General features: G+C 43.7%; 2 protein-coding genes across 2 annotated transcripts; both read left to right on the top strand.

The window, feature by feature from the left end:
* Positions 1–5326: 5326 nt before the first annotated feature.
* LOC144406216 (general transcription factor II-I repeat domain-containing protein 2-like) lies at positions 5327–7942 on the top strand. Its single transcript, XM_078101455.1, has one exon. It carries the CDS (start codon positions 5987–5989, stop codon positions 7409–7411), a length of 1425 nt encoding a protein of 474 aa, XP_077957581.1. The 5' UTR covers positions 5327–5986; the 3' UTR covers positions 7412–7942.
* An 8501-nt stretch (positions 7943–16443) lies between these two features.
* On the top strand, positions 16444–17710 carry LOC144406163 (coiled-coil domain-containing protein 106-like; the record flags this gene model as incomplete). Its single annotated transcript, XM_078100948.1, has 2 exons — positions 16444–16654; positions 17272–17710. Coding segments are annotated over 2 exons (525 nt in total), but the record flags the coding sequence as incomplete, so codon positions are not given.
* Positions 17711–20614: the final 2904 nt, after the last annotated feature.

Genomic DNA, 20614 nt, shown 5'->3' with positions numbered 1-20614 from the left:
ACTGTATATAGAGCCGAGCAGAGATCCAACCTCTTTTATTTTTTTACCAGATTTCAAAATATATTAGTTAAGAATACACTTGGATTTAACTAAGCAAATAGATACGAGCCTCCTATTGGATCATTGCTGCATCGGCAGCAACAGTATGTGTGGAAATAATGAGGTCAGCTGACTACCTGAATATACTGAATGACCAGGTTTTTCCATCAATGGATTTTTTCTTCCCTGGCATATTCCAAGATGACTGCCAGGATTCATCGGGCTCAAATTGTGAAAGTGGTTCAGGGAGCATGAGACATCATTTTCACACATGGATTGGCGCCCGTATACCTAAAGAATTTTTGTGCAAAAAGTGGCAAAATTCTCAGAGTCATGACGTTTTCTTAGAATTTCCCCTAAAAGTGACACGAAAATCCCAGTTAATATAAAAGCTATTCCTCAAGATTTCTAGTGCTTAAAAGGGCTCCTAAGGCGAGATCTGCTAAGAGCAGGGAAGAGGACTTTTAGTGGCTTAGGAGTTCCCCTAAGCAGCTGCACAAAATGGCCAACAGAAGAGGCAGGAGAGATGTCCTGCAAACACTGGATGACAGGGAATTATTGAGACGCTACAGATTGGATCGTGCAGGAATCATGTTTGTGGTGGATCTCCTTAGAGATGCAATTACTTCACCAACTCGACGCCACAACGCTATTACACCGGAGAAGAAAGAAATCACAACCCTGAGGTATTTGGCAACAGGGAAAATGCAACAATGCAGCAGTGATGACGTGGGTCTGTTCCAATCCTCCGTCAACAGCAGAGTCACCCAAACACTGACAGCTTTGTCGCAACCTAATATTGTGACACAATTTGTTTTATTCCCGCTGGATGCCCGCAGCACATAAAAGGGCATTTATGGACATTGCAGGATTCCCTGGCGTTGTGGGTGTAATTGATGGAACACATGTGAGAATAATTGCGCCATCAGAGGACGAGGCTGTCTTTGTTAACAGGAAGAATTTCCACAGCATCAATGTGCAAATAGTGTTCAATGCGGCCTGTAAGATTTTGGACATTGTGGCTAAATGGCCAGGCTCCACACATGATGCGAGAATGCTCTCCGAGAGTGGCATCAGACAGCTTTTTGAGAGACGCTATGTGCTGGCTAATTGCCACTTGTTAGGGGAAAGTGGCTACCCATGCAAACCATGGCTCCTTACACCTTACCTCCAGCCACGCCATGGGCCCCAACGAAATTATAACAGGTAAGCCAAACAATACAAAAATCATGGAAATGAAATGCAAGCAATATGTTAGAGCATCCAAGTAGTGCAATATTTCCATCAAATAATTAAAGGTCTGTATTCTATTGTAGGGCCCACAAGACAACAAGAGCGGTGGTGGAGCGTGGCATAGGCCAGCTTAAGAGGCGCTTTCATGTTCTCCACGGAGAGGTGCGGCTGAGGCCTGAAAAAGTCAGCAAAGTCATCATAGCCTGTGCAATATTACACAATATTTGCAAGGTTAGACAGATTGCAGAAACTCTGGAGGATGGCGATGAGGATGAGGATGAAGACAACGATGAGGATGGTGGTGAAGAAGATATTCACATTCCACAGGGGAACCTAGCCCAGAGTGGACTGCCTTACAGGGCAAACTTCACAAATTTACATTTCAGGCAAGCTGTAGCCCCATGTCATTTGAGAACTTGTGATGGTATTAAGAACTACCACAGTTTTACTGCACATCACCTGCAATTGTTAAATGCAAGACACAGAACACAATCTCTAAATGATTTCTTTTTTAGGTGTTCAATTTTAAGGCAGTAGTACTCCTCCTGAAGGGAAAGGACTTTTTTTTGTTGTTCAAACACATCAATCTTCCCTCCTGCAGGGATGCTGACGGAGCAGGTGCTGCGGATGGGAATGGTGTTTGATCCGCCGGGCTATCCTGAGTAGCAGCTGCAGGTGGTTCAGGCGGCAATCTTGTCAGCAAACTTGATGGGCCCAGTTCTTGTGATGGCTCCATGCTACATAAATACATAGGCCTAGTTTAATTATTGTTTTGATCACATTAATTTAATACAATGAGCATGGATAACACATGAAATGGCTTCTGCAATGAATAAACACTGTTGATATGAATAACCCTGTGTCCTACCTTTGCTGCATTTCAAGGGCCTGCATCATTGACGTGTCAATGCCTGTTGGCAGCCCGGTGACACTGACCTCAGAGTGTCCCAGGACTTGAAAGACAGTGTCGGCCACTTGGGACAGCCGCTTTGCAGGTGGTCCACCCCCTAGAAAGAAACAGTCAATGAACTTAGGCATGTAAATTAACTTTGCCAGCAGGAGCAAGTTGCCAGATTATGTGGTAGGCTATAGTATTTTGCTCACCTGTGAGTGAGGATTCCCGCTTGTGTGCTGCAATCTCATCTTTTGTCTTGGACTGCAGCACATGCCACCTTTTCTCACAATCGTCGCCTGTCCGCACCACCAGTGGAAAAGAGGCATTGATTGTTTGGGATATTGTGTCCCAGGCGCGCCTCTTGCCTTGGCTGGTGACAGTTGGGCCAAATTTTCCTCGTAACATACCTTTATGTTCGTTCACCAACTGGGCCAGCAACAAACCTTGCTCCTCAGTCTAGTTTGGCTTGCGATTCCTTTTTTTCTCCATTTTCTGTGTTTGTAGGATATTTGTTAACAAGCCTTCATAAATAGACCAGCAAGCAATCACAGACATTGATAAAAGCTGAGCCGTCTTACCCTCGTTAAGACCACACTGAGTTGTAACGTTGCAATTTCTACTTCATTAAGGACAGCCGCTTGAGATAGGTCATCTTGTTTTCAATGGTAATGGTAAATGGTAAATGGATTGTACTTGTATAGCGCTTTTCTAGTCTTCTGACCACTCAAAGCGCTTTACCACTACATGACATCATTCACCCATTCACACCCATTCATACACTGATGACAGGAGAACCATAGACAGTGACACCTGCCATCAGTAACTACCATCCACACACTGTAGTCGCAGCTACAGGAGCCATGTTGGGTTAAGTGTCTTGCCCAAGGACACAACGACATGCGGGTTAGCCAGGCCTGGGATCGAACCCACGACCCTCTGATCGGAGGACGACCGTGCACATGCTCAGGCGACGATTGCAATGGGGTCCATATGGGAGTGAAAGTACAAAATATGCCAACTAGGATATTAATATGAGCAAATAAGACACAAATCATTATTTGAACAGGGTGTAATGAGCTTAAGTTTTCACATATTTTAGATTCTAATGTTATGCTATAAACCCTACAGCTTACTATTCATTTTCCAGATATTTTCTTGAATGTTAAATATTATTTACAATTACAGTCTGCATAACATTAGAGTGTATAATTATGTTTATTGATTTGAGGGTACATCCTTTGCTCATTATCACCAAAAGTTCATTTTCATCAAACTTGTAAGATCAACCAATCACGGCTTTTGAAATGATGACTCATACCTAGCAACGGGGTCAATCACACCTCCTCACTAAGATAGGATTTTCCATCCATTCCTTGCTCAGAGTTCACTGAAAATGTTCTGGAATCACTTCTAAGCTAAAACTCCTGGCAAGGAGCGTCTCTGAGAGGATTCTCAGAATCTTTAGGGATACGGCCCCAAATCTTAACCCCTTTGAGAATCTTTGGGATGTGCTGGAGAAGGCTTTTTGCTACCATCATCCGTACAAGATCTGTGAGAAATTAATGCAACACTGGATGGAAATACATTTTGTGACATTGCAGAAGCTTATCCAAACAATGCCACAGCAAATAAGTGCCGTAATCAAAGCTAAAGGCGGTCCAATGAAATATTAAGAGTATGTGACCTTTTTTTTGGCCAGGCAGTGTATATTGTTGCCATTTTATTTGTCTAATTCCCCTTGTTTCCTATGCATTACTGATTCCAATTGGTAACTTGTGTTAACATTTTCTTAGATTTCATCAGTTAGGTTTGACTTAGTCTGTCAGTAGAGTAGAACCTAAAACAGTAAAAACTCAGAGATAGACGCCACCATACTGCAATTAAGCTTACGGCTCAGGAATTTCTAGGGAGGGCCAGAGATCACATGGAAGAAAGAGGAGTGGGAGTGGATGAGGATAAAAAATACTTCAAAAGATGCCAGGCGAATAGTGGTTCTCAACAGTGTCATTACCAGTGGGTGCAGACAGGCACAATGTGTGGACAAAGACTGTAACAGCAAGCTGGGTTTGTATGGTCATGGAAAACCTGGAAAAGACATGGAATTTTTAAATGGTCATTTCCAGGCCTGGAAAAGTCATCGAAAAAAACAAAATCCCAAAGGTTTTGGTAAAGTCATGGAAATGTGTTATATTCATATGTTCATGTGGTTGATTTAAGATACATTTGAAATAATTCATATGCTTTTAAAGAGCGACGCTCAAAATATAAGCAGGATGATCTCAAATAGCGCAAATAATTTGCACTGTGGTTGTGTGTATGTATGGAGCCATATCCAGGTCAAAAGTTTTGATCATTTGAAAAACAAATTCGAACCTGAAAGTTTTGGTCTTGAACATTGAAAAACAATGTATTCAAAATAGAAATAAGTGGACAAAAAAAGTATTTTTTCGGTTGAATATAGTTTTGACTCAGTTTTATCATGTTGAATAAAAGATTTTTTCAATCTTCACTTAAATATGCTTTTTTATATTCGGTGTATTGTATTTTTTGGTTGCAGATTTTCTATTTTCAGATTCAAATTTGATATTTTTGCGTTCGGATCTTTCACATTCAGAGCACAAAATTGTGGAGGAAAATACAGGACAAAGATGTCCGCAATGAAAAGCAGCAGTGGCAATGCACAGGGTCCTCCCTCTCCCCAGAAATTTGCAGGGTGTGTCCAACATTTTACAGCCGTATGTGATTGGCTGCACTTTCAAACGTAGCTCCTCCCAGGTTGGTCATTGTGACATTTTATGACCTTCCCTTCTGGCTCCATCTGATGGCCGAATCTGAAATCCCTCACTGACTTTACTAATCCCTAATCACCTATTATTATAGTACATCCAATAAGGCTTAATATGAAACATAATATGACATGACTGATATCTAATATGTAATAACACTATTCACAACACGTCTTAAATCATCTCACTTTATATGCTTGAGTTGACACAGAGCCCTTCAATCTGTACACATGCATCTCTTGGTAGTCTTTGCGGTAGTGGCTTAAAGCCCAGACCAATAGCATTCAAGGTAAGCCATTGCATGTGATACCACTCGACCAATCGAGTCTTTTCATTCCAGGCATGATAATAATCTCTCAATACTGCAGACAGACAAGACCAGGGGTGTCAAACATCCGGCCCGCCAGGGGGTCCAGCTTGGCCCACCCGATGACTTTGCTAAGTGTGAAAATTACAGAAAGACATAAATTGCATTTCTATAAAAGTAGCTGCAATTCATAATCAGTCCACTGGGGTCGCACTGTCACAGAGCATGCCCACATAGACTGTAAACAAGTGAAGAGTAAGAGTAGCGATTTACACTGAGAACTAAACAGCAGATGGCGGCAACCGGCTTTTTTTAATGCGCCCCGGTCTTTTTCTGCCAAAAGCGTGACACCCTCACCCCCAAATGTCTCTGTCAAAAAAGAGAAAAGTGGACACAGAGTGCAGAGTTTTCCAAGAAAAATGGACCACATCCTATTTTTTTACAACGGTAACTGGAAAAGCTGTGTGTTTGTTGTGTTCGCAGAAAGTTTCTGTGCTCAAAGAATATAATATTCAGCGCCACTATGAGACTCACCATGGCTAAAAATACGACCGCTTGCAAGGAAAACTGAGAACAGAGAAGATAAATGACCTACTTGCAAGTCTAAAGAAACAACAGTTTGTTTTTACCCGGAGCCGAGAGACAAGTGAGGCAGCAGTGAAAGCTAGCTACCTGATTGCTAACGAAATAGCATCAGCCTCTAAGCCATACTGTGAGGGTGAGTTCATGAAAACATGCATGCTGAAGGCTGCAGAAATCGTGTGCCCTGAGAAGCGACAGGCTTTTGCCAACATAAGCCTAACGAGGAATACTGTGACGGATAGGATTGGTGATCTTTCAGCGGATTTGGATAGCCAAAAGAAGCATAAAGTCAAGTCATTTGTAGCATTTTCAGTTGCAATCGATGAGAGCACTGACATTACAGATGTTGCTCAACTGGCCATATTCATTCGTGGTGTTGATGAGTTCCTTGAGTTGGTACCTATGACAGACACCACTACAGCGAATGACATTTTTAGCGCTGTCGTTGAAGCGCTGGACCGGGTCGGAGTGGACTGGACCCGTGATGTCAGTGTGGCTACAGACGGCGCACCATCAATGATAGGGAGAAAAACAGGCGTTGTGACGAAATTCAAGGAGAAAGTACAAGCTGCAAATGGAGGACAACGTTTTTGGACATTTTACTGTATTTTGCACCAGGAGGCATTGTGTTGCAAGTCGTTAAAAATGGATCACATCATGAAAGTGGTTGTCCAAACTGTTAACTTCATCCGAGCCAGAGGCCTGAATCACCGTCAGTTTGACAACTTCCTCAGTGATAAAGACATCAACTTTGGCCTACCATACCACGCTGAAGTAAGGTGGTTAAGCCGAGGTGCCATGCTGAAGCGTTTTTTTGATCTACGAGAGAAAATTGGACAGTTCATGGAGAAAAAGGGCAAACCAGTGCATGAATTAAAAAACCCAGAATGGCTGCAGCACCTTGCATTTATGGTGGATATTACAGAGCACTTGAATAACCTGAACAAGATGCTGCAAGGCCGTAAGAAAGTTGTCACACAATATTATGACAACATACGCACATTTAAGTTGAAGCTGACTTTGTGGGAGACACAGCTGTCAAGTGGTGCCGCTGCTCATTTCCCTCATCTAAGAAATGTGCAAATGACCGGAATTACTGCTGACATGAGTCGCTACAAAGACAAAATTACGGAATTGCTGCGGGAGTTTGAGCAGCGGTTTCAGGTCTTCGGTGAGCTTGAGACAGAGTTTGCAATTTTTCGCTCGCCATTCACAGTTAAGGCTGCGGATCTGCCCATCAACATACAGCTTGAGATAATTGACTTACAATGTGATCAGGATTTAAAGGACAAATTTGCCTCGTCGGACTTGGACACATTTTATCGGTACATTTTGCCAGGATACCCCAAATTGATAGCCCTGGCAGCAAAAGTTTTGAGCATATTTGGGACCACCTACCTGTGTGAACAAGTGTTCTCTGTAATGAACATCACAAAAACAAAGCTTCGCTCAAGACTCACACGCAAGTACTTAAATGATGTTCTTAAATTGGCTGCTACTCAGGATTTTAAGCCTGATATTGATGCACTTGTGAGGGCTAAAAGATGCCAAGTTTCAGGAGAAAAATAATCGGTGAGTTGACCTACTTCATGTAAGATAAGGCTTCAGACACTTTTGCATCCTGAAGAACTCAGTTTTGTGAAAATGAAAACATACGGTTGAAATATTTGACACTGAACATTGTGCAATATAATGTCAATCAGCAGCTTCAGTACAAAAGAGTTTGGTTTGATGGAACACTGTGGCTCATGCACTGCCCCAACTTTTTTTTATTCTATATTTTCAAGGCAAGAGGGGTGACTTAACCTCCTTACTTAATAGCTCCCACGTTTGTTTGTATTTTGTGGTGAGTCAGTTCAGGTGTACAGATAACTATACAGATGTGGAAATGTTAGTTAGTACATTTAAAATGTTTTTTTAGATCTTGAAGTTTATTTTGTTATAAAGTCATACAATATTTTTCAGTTCCAAATACCTATGACTAAATGTTTTGCTCTGTAGATCAACTGTGATCTGAAGTTGTAATGCACATAAACTGAAGCACAGTATTGGTGAAATTGCACTTGTTTTTCTTAATAAATTTCAGTTTATGAGTACAAACGTAATTTTTTTTAATCGATCCAGTAATTGCTTCAAAAACAGCGTAAATGCGATGTCTGCTCCAAAGCGAGTGAATCTGCAGAGAGCCCAGGCAGATAAACAGTGGGCTGATGTCTGAGTTTTTGGTCTTTATGTTTCTAGTTTATTGTAGAAAGACCTTAAAATAGGGTTTATCATCCAAAAACATTCACCAGTGATTTAAAGATAGAGAAATATTGTCGTTGTGTATGCGTTATTTTGCTATGATTTTACTGGTCTGGCCCACTTGAGATCAAAGTGGGCAGTATGTGGCCCCTTAACTAAAATGAGTTTGACACCCCTGTACAAGACAGATAGCGGCAAATTATTTTTAAAAAGACGGTAGACAGAAAAAGACGAGTGAGATGGAGAGCGAGATAAAGAGACAGGTGAGGAAAAGTAAGGAACAAATGGCGCTCTCCAAAAAGAGAAAAGTGGATAGCGGAAGTAGAGCATTTAATGCTCTATGTATGTGTAGGGGTACACCCAGAGTGTGGACATATTTATTTATAATGTAACTTTTTCCTGGTTGGTTCCACCTGTTACATATGGTGGGACTCATTTTTGTTCATACTTCCCACTGGGAGCATTAAACCATTGTGTATCATATGCTTATAAACCGTTGAAACGCCATTATGAGGCACAATGAGCCTGATGCATTCACGCCCAGGTTTAAAATCCTGGCAGAACAAGTTATAGCTCAATTCTCCCACTGAGCAAACAAGTGGGGAAGTGTGATATATGTTCCATTAAACTGTTAAATTGTTGAAATATATAGTATTATTGAGTGCGGCCAGCGACGCTGAGCCAAACTCCTTATTATCTCACATAACCGTTAGCATCACTGGTTTATGTTAATAAAGTTTTACTTTGAACCTGGTTGTTTGTGTCGTCTGCACGACTCACACTGTAACAACACATCTGAGATGCTTCTTTGTAGCCGCTGCAGACGTCCCCAAAATGCGTCTCCGTCCATCACAACGACGCAGCTCAGTGGAAGAGGAGTCCATTCACTAAACACTATTTGTCTCTTCCTAACTCCTCATGAACTCTCCTAACCATCTTTCCTTGACCCTGTGATGTTTTCCACAGAGGTCAAGGAATAGTGGTTAGGAAAGGAGGTTAGGAGGTCATTTTATTGACAATCAAGCTATCTAGGTAGTTCATTGGTCATTGACGATCAATTGGCTTACTGCCTTTGGACCCTTGCTAGTGTCAACTGCTACTGCATCATGGGAAATCTAGGAGGCAGATCAAATCAATCATCATCAATCTCTGATCATCTGAACCAGCAGATGTTCAGTTAACTCAATACGTCGTTGTGGCGCAGGGGGTAGAGCGGGTGTGCTGGGAACCGCAAGGTTGGTGGTTTGAGTCCTGGCTGCCCCATGTCTCAAGTTGAAGTGTCCCTGAGCAAGACCCCTAATTGCTCCCCGGGCACAAATGTAAAAAAAAGCCATGGGTTTAAAGTGTAATGTAAGTCGCTTTGGATAAAAGCGTCTGGTAAATGACCTGTAATGTAATAATACTTCTTCTCTATTATTCTCCTTCTGTACAAACGTTTGGCACACATCTCCTCCCACACCGTTGCTTGGAATGGTCTCAAACTGTCGGTGCCCATCGGGAATCGTGTGCTATTATCTGGCTTAGAAAAATTAGTAAGAAAAGTCTCCATAGCGCCCCCCCGATGCACAATACCGCCATTATTAAAACGAAGAATGTTTACGAGACAACGGATCAGATGGAATAACTTTTATCGGAAGAAATGCATAAATATGACCACTTCTACAAGCCGTCATTGGCGGGTTGTATAAGCGGGTTGGATTCATGGAGGGACATCGCCACAAACGTCGGTTTGCCCGGCCGAGCAGTGCACAAAGTTGTGGAGGAAAATATGGGACAAATGTGTCTGCGATGAAAAGCAGCAGTGGCCCGGGGCAATAAAGTCTATGATAAATAAATAAACAAACCAACAACTTCCACACACAAGACGTGACTCTCTAGGTCGTCTTCAACAAAACACGTTACTCCACCTATTGTTCTGGTGGTGAATTGCTCTGCAACACACGCAAGCCTTTTAGAACCATGAATTGAAACGAGTGCGTCAACGCAGAAGCATGGCAGGGACGTTACGACAGAGGGCGGGGCTAGCATGACGCTAACATGGCGCTAGCTAGCTTTGCACTAGTAACAGGACCCAACTGCTGATACCTGGCTAAAACAGCCAGAGGAAAATGTCTTTAGGTCATGTCTTTAGGTTGCCCTCTAGCCTTTGTGGCTAGCCTTCACTTGCTGCCTGCTTGGCCGTTTCATGCACAGGGACCTGCGGGCAGCCTAGGCCATACTCTTAAAATTACTGTGGAATTTTCTAGTTCATCATTTATAATTGTCTGAGACTGTCGAGTCCAAATGTGAAACAGAAAAGGCAACATTTAAGCTTTTCTTCTTTCCTTTATTTTCTTCTTTCTGCACAAGTTTCACATTTTATTCTTTTTTTATTTTGAAAAGCAGACCTACTTTTATTTAGTTTTAATTTGTAGTCCTACATATATGTTCAGTTCTTTGTTACGTAACAATAAATATTTTCAAACAGTTTTTGAATTGTACTGATTTCATTTGTCTGTCGTGTATTAATTAAATGCAAATGTTCTCTATCCCTCTATTTAATCACACTAAACCCACATTATGATCTTTCGGAAATTTGCTTCTGGAAATTTTCTCTTGACCTCTTTAGTGACTCTTTAGTGGTGGGTGAGTGGGGAGCACGGCCGTCCTCCAATCAGAGGGTTGGCGGTTCGATCCCGCATGTTGATGTGTCCTTGGGCAAGACACTTAACCCAACATTGTTCCTGTAGCTGCGACTACAGTGTGTGAATGTTAGTTACTGATGGTCAGGTAGCACTGCGTATGGTAGCTCCTGTCATCAGTGTATGATTGGGTGAATGATGTCATGTAATGTTAAAGGGCTTTGAGTGGTCAGAAGACTAGAAAAGTGCTATACAAGTACAGTCCAGTCTAGTGCTGTACACCAACACCTGCACCTCCAGTCACCAGTGCATCAGGCTCCTGGAGTTTGAGGATGACACCACCCTCATTGGACTCATCTCTGGTGGGGATGAGTCCCCCTACAGCACATATGTTCTTTTGTATCAAATATGTGTAACATATTGTGGTAGAGGGAGAGGTGGGGGGGTGGGTGTTGGAGGGGAGGTATATTGCGGCCAGATGGCTCCACCCCCGAGCCGTGTAGAGACTTCCGGGCCTAACGAGGAGAAGGTGAAAGGAATTATCTAATTAAGGGGAGCATAAGAAGGGAAACAAACAACTGAACGGGGGAAAAGAGAGAGCGGAGAGAAAGGATGGAGTGAGGCATCGCTGGGAGAAGGCAAGACGAAGACGAAGACGAAGACGAAGACGACGACGACGAAGACGACGACGACGACAGAGCGAGGGGTGACATGGCGTGTAGCGTATCTTCCTACACACTCAATTAATGACCAATAAACTGTGTTCCACTGCTCCCTGTGACTGGCTTGAGTCCTTGAACCCGTGACGTGGAAGTCCCCACCCATGGGCTTGCCACAATATTTTGCAATAAACTGCTTCCCTTAGGTGAAATTCTCACAAAACTTTAAGGGAATCCCTATTTGCTCGATGCCATCTAAAGTTAATAAAATCAGGATGATATGTCATTGGGTTATGAAGTTATGGACCAATGAAGTTGTAAGAGCTGTGGCCTCATAATTAAAGACCTATAACTTAAAAAATAATTTGACTGCCCTCACCAAATCGCTTTGATATGTTCACATCGGGTCCTTGAATTTACCAATTTCTTTTCAGATTATTTGAACATTAGAGGGTGCTGAACGTGAATATATAACTGTTCGTGTTTGTACCCAAATGCACGCCACACGACTCCAGAGCTCTGTTACGTCCCTAAAGTGTCTAGGGGTGGAGGACGTAAACAAGTTAAAAATAACGGCAAAACGGGATATTTTAATGATGGAAAACTCAACACAGGGTAACTGAGAACAGTCTCCAAAAGGAAGAGGAGTACAGCGTATGGCCCCTTCTTCACTGGCTCCCAAAACCTCCTCACGGCAGCACCTAACCCCTCTCTGGTTTCCACTGAAGCAACATTCAGCATTCTGATCAGCTGCAGGAGTGACGTCGCCAGCACACCTGAAGAAAGAAAGACGGACAGACGGCATGTAACATCCCATCCCATATGCACGATTATACATAATCACCATTTAATACATCACTACTGATCCACCAGTCTAACCAGAATACCACTTTCATTCCTCAAATGTAGTCTCACCCACGGGACAGCGCGTCAGCCACAATGTTGTCAGCTCCCTTCTTTTGCTTGATGCAAATGTTGTAACCCTGGACCAAAAGGGCCCAGCGCATCAAGCGCTGATTGCTGTTATACATCTGTGCTAAAAAAACAAGCGGGTTATGGTCAGTGTATAGTGACTGGACCTGAACTTGACCCCACGTATCCTTCAAAGTGCTGTAGGGCAAGGAGCATGGCTAAGGTCTCCTCCTCGATTGTGGAGTAGTTCAACTGATGACGTTTGAACTTGGAAGAGAAACAGGATGACACACATCCCCGTCGCCGTCCTGCACAACACCGCACCAGCTCCAGTGGCACTGGCATCCACCTCAAGCTGGAAAGGCCGAGTAATGTCCGGCGCAGCAAGCACAGGAGCACTACAAAGGAGAGACTTAGCAGAGTTAAAGACATGGTCACACTCATCAATCCACACAAAAGGAACCGCAGGACTACACAACCTGGTCAGGGGAGCGACTACTACAGAGACGTTTTTACAGAAACAGCGATAGTAACCTGCCATCCCTAAGAAACGCCTAAGCTCTCGCCTTGAGCTGGGCACTGGTAGCGACAACAGCAGCTACACAGACCGGACCTGCCCCTGGCCAACCTGCTTACCAAGGTAGGTAACAGTAGTGAGAGAGGCGTCTGCCAGCCGCTGGAGTACAGTTTCCAGACTGGACCTGTGACTCTCCCACTCATCAGAGTAGACCACCACATCGTCAAGATACACACAGCAGTTAGGTATGTGGTGGAAATTTGTGGATTTAGCCCTTGTGAGAAATCAAAAGTATCCCAAACTTGCTTTGTGATTAAGTATTTATTACTAACTAGAATATAGAAGATGGTACATCTTGTAAAATACTAGAATACTTGCCAAGCAAGTTTATCACATCCTGTTTATGAAGCGCGTGTAGATAGGACAGCTGCTGGTCGATTGTAGACAAGAACTCAGTGTTAGCTAGCCTACCACACAGATGACCTTCACAGGGTGTCATCAAGTCAACCTCCAACTCAGGCTGAGCACCAACAAGAGAAGAAACCCCTACCACAGCAATGTCTGAGGTCTTCTCTGGGCCCCCTCAGGTCAGCTTCTCTGGGATGAAAAGATTTCAGCATGTTAACATGACACAAACGTGTCTTCCATCTACGCTCAGGTGTACGGATAACATATCTACAGTCTAACATATGTAGTGTCTGAAACTTTACCTTCCACCACGTACGGACCTGAGAATCAGGCGGCAAGAGCAGAGCCAGGTGTGGGCAGCAAGACCAGCACTTTATCACCTGCGCCAAACTGTCGCTCGACTGCCTTCTTGTCAAAGCGTCTCTTCATGTTGACCTGAGAGGAAGAGTGTGACTCCTTGGCTAGCCTTGTAGCCTGGTGCAGACGCTCTCTACAGGTGGTTACAAAATCAAACACATTTTCACAAGAGTTATCACCCACTAGCTTCTCTTTCAACGGGCCACGCAAATTGTGACCGAACACTATTTCTGCTGGGCTAAACCATAGGGACTCCTGCTTTGCATCACGAATAGCAAAGAGAACAAAAAGGCACACCCTCATCCCAGTCATTACCAGTCTCATAATAGTACTTTTTCAGCATTGACTTCAAAGTCTGGTGCCAGCGTTCAAGCGCACCCTGCGAATCGGGATGATATGCACTGGATACTCAGTGGGAAATACCGAGAGACTGGAGAGTCTGCTTGAAAATCCTGGACAGGAAGTTTGTTCCCTGATCAGGAAACATTTATTGCACAAACTGCCAAAATATGTCATACATACAAGGAATTTGACTTGGCGGTTGGTGCGTGACAGTAGACAGTGTAACAATAGACAGCAAGACAGCAGTGCACAAGTAATAAAATAATAAAATAAAATGCTATGGGTTAGTAGAATAAGGCTATGGGTTAGTATAAAATAAGACTAAAGTTAAAAATAAAAAATATTTAAAAAGTTAAATATTTAAAAATAAAGTGCACTAGCGAACAAGTGACGAGTGAAAAATGACAGTAAAGTGACATGTGCAGTGTCAGAGTCAGTCAGTGGGGGACCGGGCTCTGTTGATGAGCCCGACTGCCGACGGGAAGAAACTGTTCGTGTTGCGGGAGGTCTTAGTCCCGATGGGCCTCAGCCTCCTGCCAGATGGAAGGGAAAAAAACAGGTTTTGTCCGGGTTGAGAGGGGTCGGGTACGATCTTTTTAGCTCGCTTCAGAGACCTGGAAGCGAACAAGTCCTGCAGGGACGGCAGATTGCAGCCGATCCCCCTCTCTGCAGAGCGGATGACACGCTGCAGCCTGCCCTTGTCCTTGGCTGTGGCTGCAGCGTACCAAACGGTGATGGAGGAGCAGAGGATGGACTCGATGATCGCCGTGTAAAAGTGGACCATCCTATGATGGCAGGTTGAATTTCTTCAGCTGCCTCAGGAAGAACAACCTCTGCTGAGCCCTCTTGGTGATAAAGCTGATGTTCAGCTCCCACTTGAGGTCCTGGGTGATGATGGAGCCCAGGAAACGGAAGGAATCCACAATAGTGACGGGGGAGTCGCACAGGGTAATGGGGGAAGGTGGGTCTCTGTTCCTCCGGAAGTCCACAACCATCTCCACTGTCTTTAGAGCGTTGAGCTCCAGGTTGTTCTGACTGCACCACGACACCAGATGGTCAGACTCCCACCTGCAGACGGACTCATCCCCACCAGAGATCAGTCCAATGAGGGTGGTGTCATCCGCACACTTCAGGAGCTTGACGGACTGGTGGTGCAGCTGTTGGTGTACAGGGAGAAGAGCAGAGGGGAAAGAACGCAGCCTTTCGGAGTGCTGATGGTCCGAGAGGCTGAGACATGTTTCCCCCAGCTTCACGTGCTGCTTCCTGTCAGACAGGAAGTCTGTAATCCACTTGCAGGTGGAGTCGGGCATGTGTAGCTGAGAGAGTTGGTGATGGTGTTGAAGGCAGAGCTGAAGTCCACAAACAGGATCCTGGCGTAGGTTCCCGGGGAGTCCAGATGCTGGAGGATGTAGTGGAGGGCCATGTTGACAGCATCGTCCACAGACCTGTTGTCTCTGTAAGCGAACTGCAGGGTGCAGGGGGTCCTGGAGGGGGTCAGTGAGGGTCTTCAGGTGGGACAGGACTAGCCGTTCAAAAGACTTCATGACTACAGAGGTCAGGGCGACGGGCCTTTAGTCAATGAGTCCTGTGATCCTGGGCTTCTTGGGAACAGGAATGATGGTGGAGGCCTTGAAGCAGGCTGGTACGTGGCATGTCTCCAGGGAGGTGTTGAAGATGTTAGTGAACACCGGAGACAACTGGTCATCGCAATGCTTCAGGGTGTGAGGAGAGACGTAGTCCGGGCCGGCTGCCTTACAGGGGTTTTGTCTTTTAAAGAGCCGGTTAACGTCTCTCTCCAGAATAGAGAGGTGGGGGAGGGGAAGGTGATATAGATGTAGAGGCGTGAGCCCCTTATGGGCTGGGGGAGGGAGGGGAGGGGGACTGGGGCAGGTTGGTGGAGCTGTGGGGGATGGGATCAGGACATTGTCTATCGAATCTGCAGTAGAACTCATTCAGCCCGTCTGCCAGGCGGAGGTCATTCATGAAGTGGGTTTTTTTTGGCTTGTAGTTTGTGAGGTGTTTGAGGCCTCTCCAAACCGAAGCAGAGTCACTTGCTGAGAACTGTTAGTGTACAGTCGTTTAGCATCTCTCACCGCCTTGCTAAACTCACTCACTGACTGTACTCACTGTATGCTGTATCACTCACTGTATGCTACAGCTAATGCTCTACTAACATGTTAACAGACACACACACACACACACAAACTGATGTTTCACTCACTGTTACTGCTGCTGCTAAAATAACTCTGGCCTTTCCTGCCAGTAAATTGCTCTGGGAGTATAACTAGAGTACAATAGAGTGTGACTTCTGGGTGCTCTGGTTCTGCTCCTGCTTCCCCCCCCAAACAAACACCTGTTAATTATCAACTACAATGCAATAGAAATAATACGACAGAAAAAAATAAATAAGAAAATAATAAGTAAGTAATTATCTATAACAAAGCCTCTTGTACACGTGCAGTTGTCTGCTCTCAAAAAAGTGACTCTTCATTAAAAAAAAGTATATTAGTTTTTTGCTTTGTTTACTTATAAACATCTCTGCTTCTCCACCTACCCCCCACTTTTCTTCCCCCAGGCAGAAATACTGCTCCAGAACCTTCTTCATCTTCGACTTCAACATCGACATCTCCCTCCTCAGACTCCAGCTTCTTATCATCCTCAGAAGAAGAGAAGAAAAAGAAAAGGAAGAAGTCCAAGAAAAAGACCATTAAGTCAAAAAAACACACTGAATCATACAGCGTTCAAGAAGTAAGCAGAGATATTGATCATCTTTATAATCACCTTTATAACAATCCTAAAGTTGACCTCTGCTTAACCTTTATTGGATTACATTCATATGAAAAGCAACTACTTCCATGGGCTTTGTTAATAATAATTACATGGGACTAAAGGTAATGTTATATCGATGTCTTGCTAATGGTATATTTTAGTAATTATTCTGAAAATCAGTGATTGAGATCTCTACAGCCTTGTATAGCTCTCCTGATCTCCTCAAGTTATTCTATGATCTCCTCCAGTTTTGTTATATATCTAACCTCTGAAAAAGAAAAATATAAGAAAACAATTCTACTTACTGTACCATCCGAGTTCACTGTGCTTCCTCTATCCAAGCTGGTTATGTTTTGTACAGGCAGGTAAGAAAGGACATTACTTCCTGGGCATCCTCCTTCTAGGCTGGTGAAGGCAGATATTGCTAGCCACAGAGTCAGGTAGGAAAGTCTAATATAACCAGCCTAGAAGAAGGATGCAAAAGTAAGGATCCTTTCTCATCTGCTACTACTACAAAACCTATAAGGTGCCAAATCAACAATGCCAGTACATGCCTGAAAAACTGACCTATTTTGTTTGTTTTTCTGTTGTGTTCTTAAGTAACCACAACAGATGGAGTGATCCGTCGCTATAAGGATGTCCTTCGTATCTTCAAAAAGTGTGGATCCATGAAGAAAGCCTTTGCGAAAATGAATGTTGATCGAAACACAATTGCACGCACAGCTATAATTGCTGAGCTCGCAATTACCTTTCAGGACGCGTTCCAAGGTCTGCTGACAGGTGACAAAGATCAAATGAAGATTTGTGTGCTTGCAGAGCGTTGTCGTGGGGCCATAAACGAGGAGATGGCCGAAACCATCACAGCATGCAAAAAAAATGGAAAGCTCCTCCCAATAATGTATAAATATACTTAAGAATATTCATTTTGTTCACACTTGTTTACATTTTGTTAAACAATAGTTTAAACTTGTTAAACTTTGTTAAAAAAGTTAATCTGTTTATATACACAATACATGTAGGAATTTTGGAAGTTTGTTTTTTCTGCTTCATCTTAAGATGATAGAGGGGCATCACAACAAAATGTTTTCTGTTGAAATACATAAAGGAAAAACTATCGCTTGACTTGTCTGTTGCTTTTGTTAAGGTATTATTATCATCTGATAGTGTAATAACACTTAATGACATTTTAACGAAACATTGAAATCGTTCCACTTTACTTGAATTCAAAGAAAACAGTCATGACACTTTTATAAACTGGTTTTACTATGTAATTACACATAATGACATCTTAATTGAAGAATCTAATTGTTCCACTTTACTTGAATTCAAAGAAAACAGTCGTGACACTGTCATAAACTAGTTTGACTATGTAATTGCACATGATATCTTAATGCAAAGTTAAAATCATTAAATCACTGTAGGATGGAAATGGGAAATGTGTTATCTAAGATATGAAGCCAAACGTTTTGCTTAAGTTTGACAGTTAGGTCTGTTATGACATGTTAATGACAGGTTTTGTTGTCTTGGTTTATGTTAAGTTGTCATAACAAGGACATCTCAAACAATGTCACCTTTGCATCAAAAGTGACATAACTTACCGAATGACACTTCACGTCATCGTTCCGGCTGAATCCAGAGAAAATCCAGAGTGCTTGAAACGGAAATTTCGGAAAGTATGCAACCCTCAACAAAACAAAATTATGGCGTTCCACTCACGAAATCAAAAGCAAGGTGAGACTATTGAATCCTACATCAGTGACGTGAGGATCAAAGCTAAAAGTTGGCACTTTGGAGACCTGACAGATGAACTGATTTGTGACAGAATAGTGTGTGGAATCAGAAATGACTGTATGAGAAAGGCTTTGCTGCGTGACAGTGAATTAACCCTGAACAAAGCTATTACAATCTGCCGCATATATGAAATGACTGAGGAGAGTAATAAGGCTGTAGCCCAGCCCCAAACAGCTACCACTGTTGACGCAATTCAGCCAAACTCCAGTGGTTGGCACAACAGGTCGAGACTTAAACCTCAAGCAGGCCAACATGATGCAAAATCCATTACAACCTGCAATAACTGTGGAGGCAGCCACGCTGCACAGAGAGATAAATGTTCTGCTTTTGTACACAAGCCAGCGTTTCAAGGATTTCGCCAAACAGTGGGACTTCAGCCATGTTACCAGCAGCCCGGAGTATCCGCAGTCGAACGGATTGGCAGAAAGGGCGGTACGCAGCACTGCGTACCGCCCTTTCGTTGTGCTAAACAACTGATGGAGAAATCTCACAGAGATGGGGCCGACGTCTTCCACAATCTGCTGAACATCAGAAATATTCCCCGTGACCAAGCCTTGGGCTCACTTGCAGAACGTCTGATGTCACGACAGACGCGCTCAGCTCCTCCTGTCAGCACCAGACTGTTAGAGCCAGCCCCGAAAATCACAAAGCAGGTCACTGCCCATCTCCAGGGTAAAAGACTCTCCCAAAAGCGATACTATGGTTTGTCCAGCCGCCCACGGAGTGACAGCTCGTCAGGATGCAGACCGCCAAGGGACATGACCGTCTGGGCACTGTGAAGGAAAGGTGCAAGCAACCGCGCTCCTACATCATCGAGTCCGATGGAGGGACCTACAGGAGAAATCGCCGTCATATCCTCCCTGTCGTTGAGCCACCGGCGGGGCAGGTCGATCCTGCGTACTTTGATAGTTAATGTGCCGCTCCAAATGCACGGTCCCCCCTCCACGCCGCAAACACCTCAACTAACTCCAGTAACACCTCAGCGATCAACTAGCGAGCAGCGGAGGCCTGCACCTCACTCTCCTACCGAGGCCACGCTGGGTAACTCACTGTATACGATGCCCTCAGGTCGCATTTGCAGGCCGAACCCAAAGTATGAACAATAAACATTGAGCTACTATAAGCTGTACAGTATATAAAAAGTAAAAATAAAAAATAAAAACGAAAATAACGGGATCTGAATCCGCACTGGACTCTGTGGGACTTGGTATGTCTAGTTGAAGTGCAATGTATGTTGGACTGCCTTGCAATATGAATGTATAAGTTGGTTAGTTACTGTTAAAGTTTACTTAAAGATGGTTGTTTGAAACTGTTGCTAATTTCTATTCTATATAACAATGTTGTAAGGTTAAAACAACTATAGCCATGTTATTATCTTAATGCCCAATGCCTAGTGAGTTAATGCCCAGCCTTCCATTGTTCTCCATGAAAGGCACAAACTAAAGAAAAGGGATGTAGATCATTCTGTTGAATGTTTTTGTTAGCGTTCCGTGTGTACGCTGCGGGACACCGTACTCGGAGAGTGTGCGTGCGTGGTGAAGTCGGGGGTACGCGCATCTCCCGCCGAGTAGCATGGTGTAGCTGGCAGAAACAAGACTCTATACAAGTTATACGTTTGTCAAATAAACCAACGGCTTGGATTCAAAGTACTGACTCCTCACTCATTTTGACAACTGGGGCGTGGCCTGGCATCCATATTGGTCGATTTTCTTGAAATTGCATAATGTTATAACTCCACGGAGCATTCTCATTTCTGGCCAAACTGTATTATTTATGATGCTAGATGCTAGTATACACCTTAATGTATTGAGCAGGGATTTTCAAAAAATTATAGCGCCACCTATTTGCAAAAGTGTTGCACTTTTATGTGCATCCCCTAGCTATTTAATCTGACCGACCTGATCGGCGACACAGTCTTTGATCGGCAACACAGTCTTTGCGTGAAAGATCAAGTAGATATCTTGGTGCCTTGGTAAACTCAAGTTCATGGCAACCCGTTCTCCAAACATTAGAGCGACAATACGATCCTGTAGATACACGCTCTACAACATCAGAAGAATAAGTCTCCTTCTCACTCAGAAGGCAGCGCAGGTACTGATTCAGGCTCTTCTCCCGCCTATTGTACCTCTCTCCTGGCAGGTCTCCCTGCCAC

This window comes from Gasterosteus aculeatus, chromosome 4, assembly GCF_964276395.1.
Source record: "Gasterosteus aculeatus chromosome 4, fGasAcu3.hap1.1, whole genome shotgun sequence".
Taxonomy (NCBI): Eukaryota; Metazoa; Chordata; class Actinopteri; order Perciformes; family Gasterosteidae; genus Gasterosteus; species Gasterosteus aculeatus.
Note: the sequence above shows the minus strand (reverse complement) of the source record. Positions and strands in the feature narration are given on the sequence as shown.

Coding starts and splice junctions, on each gene's coding strand:
- LOC144406216 (XM_078101455.1), top strand. CDS start 5,987: ATGAAAACATGCATGCTGAAGGCTGCAGAAATCGTGTGCCCTGAGAAG.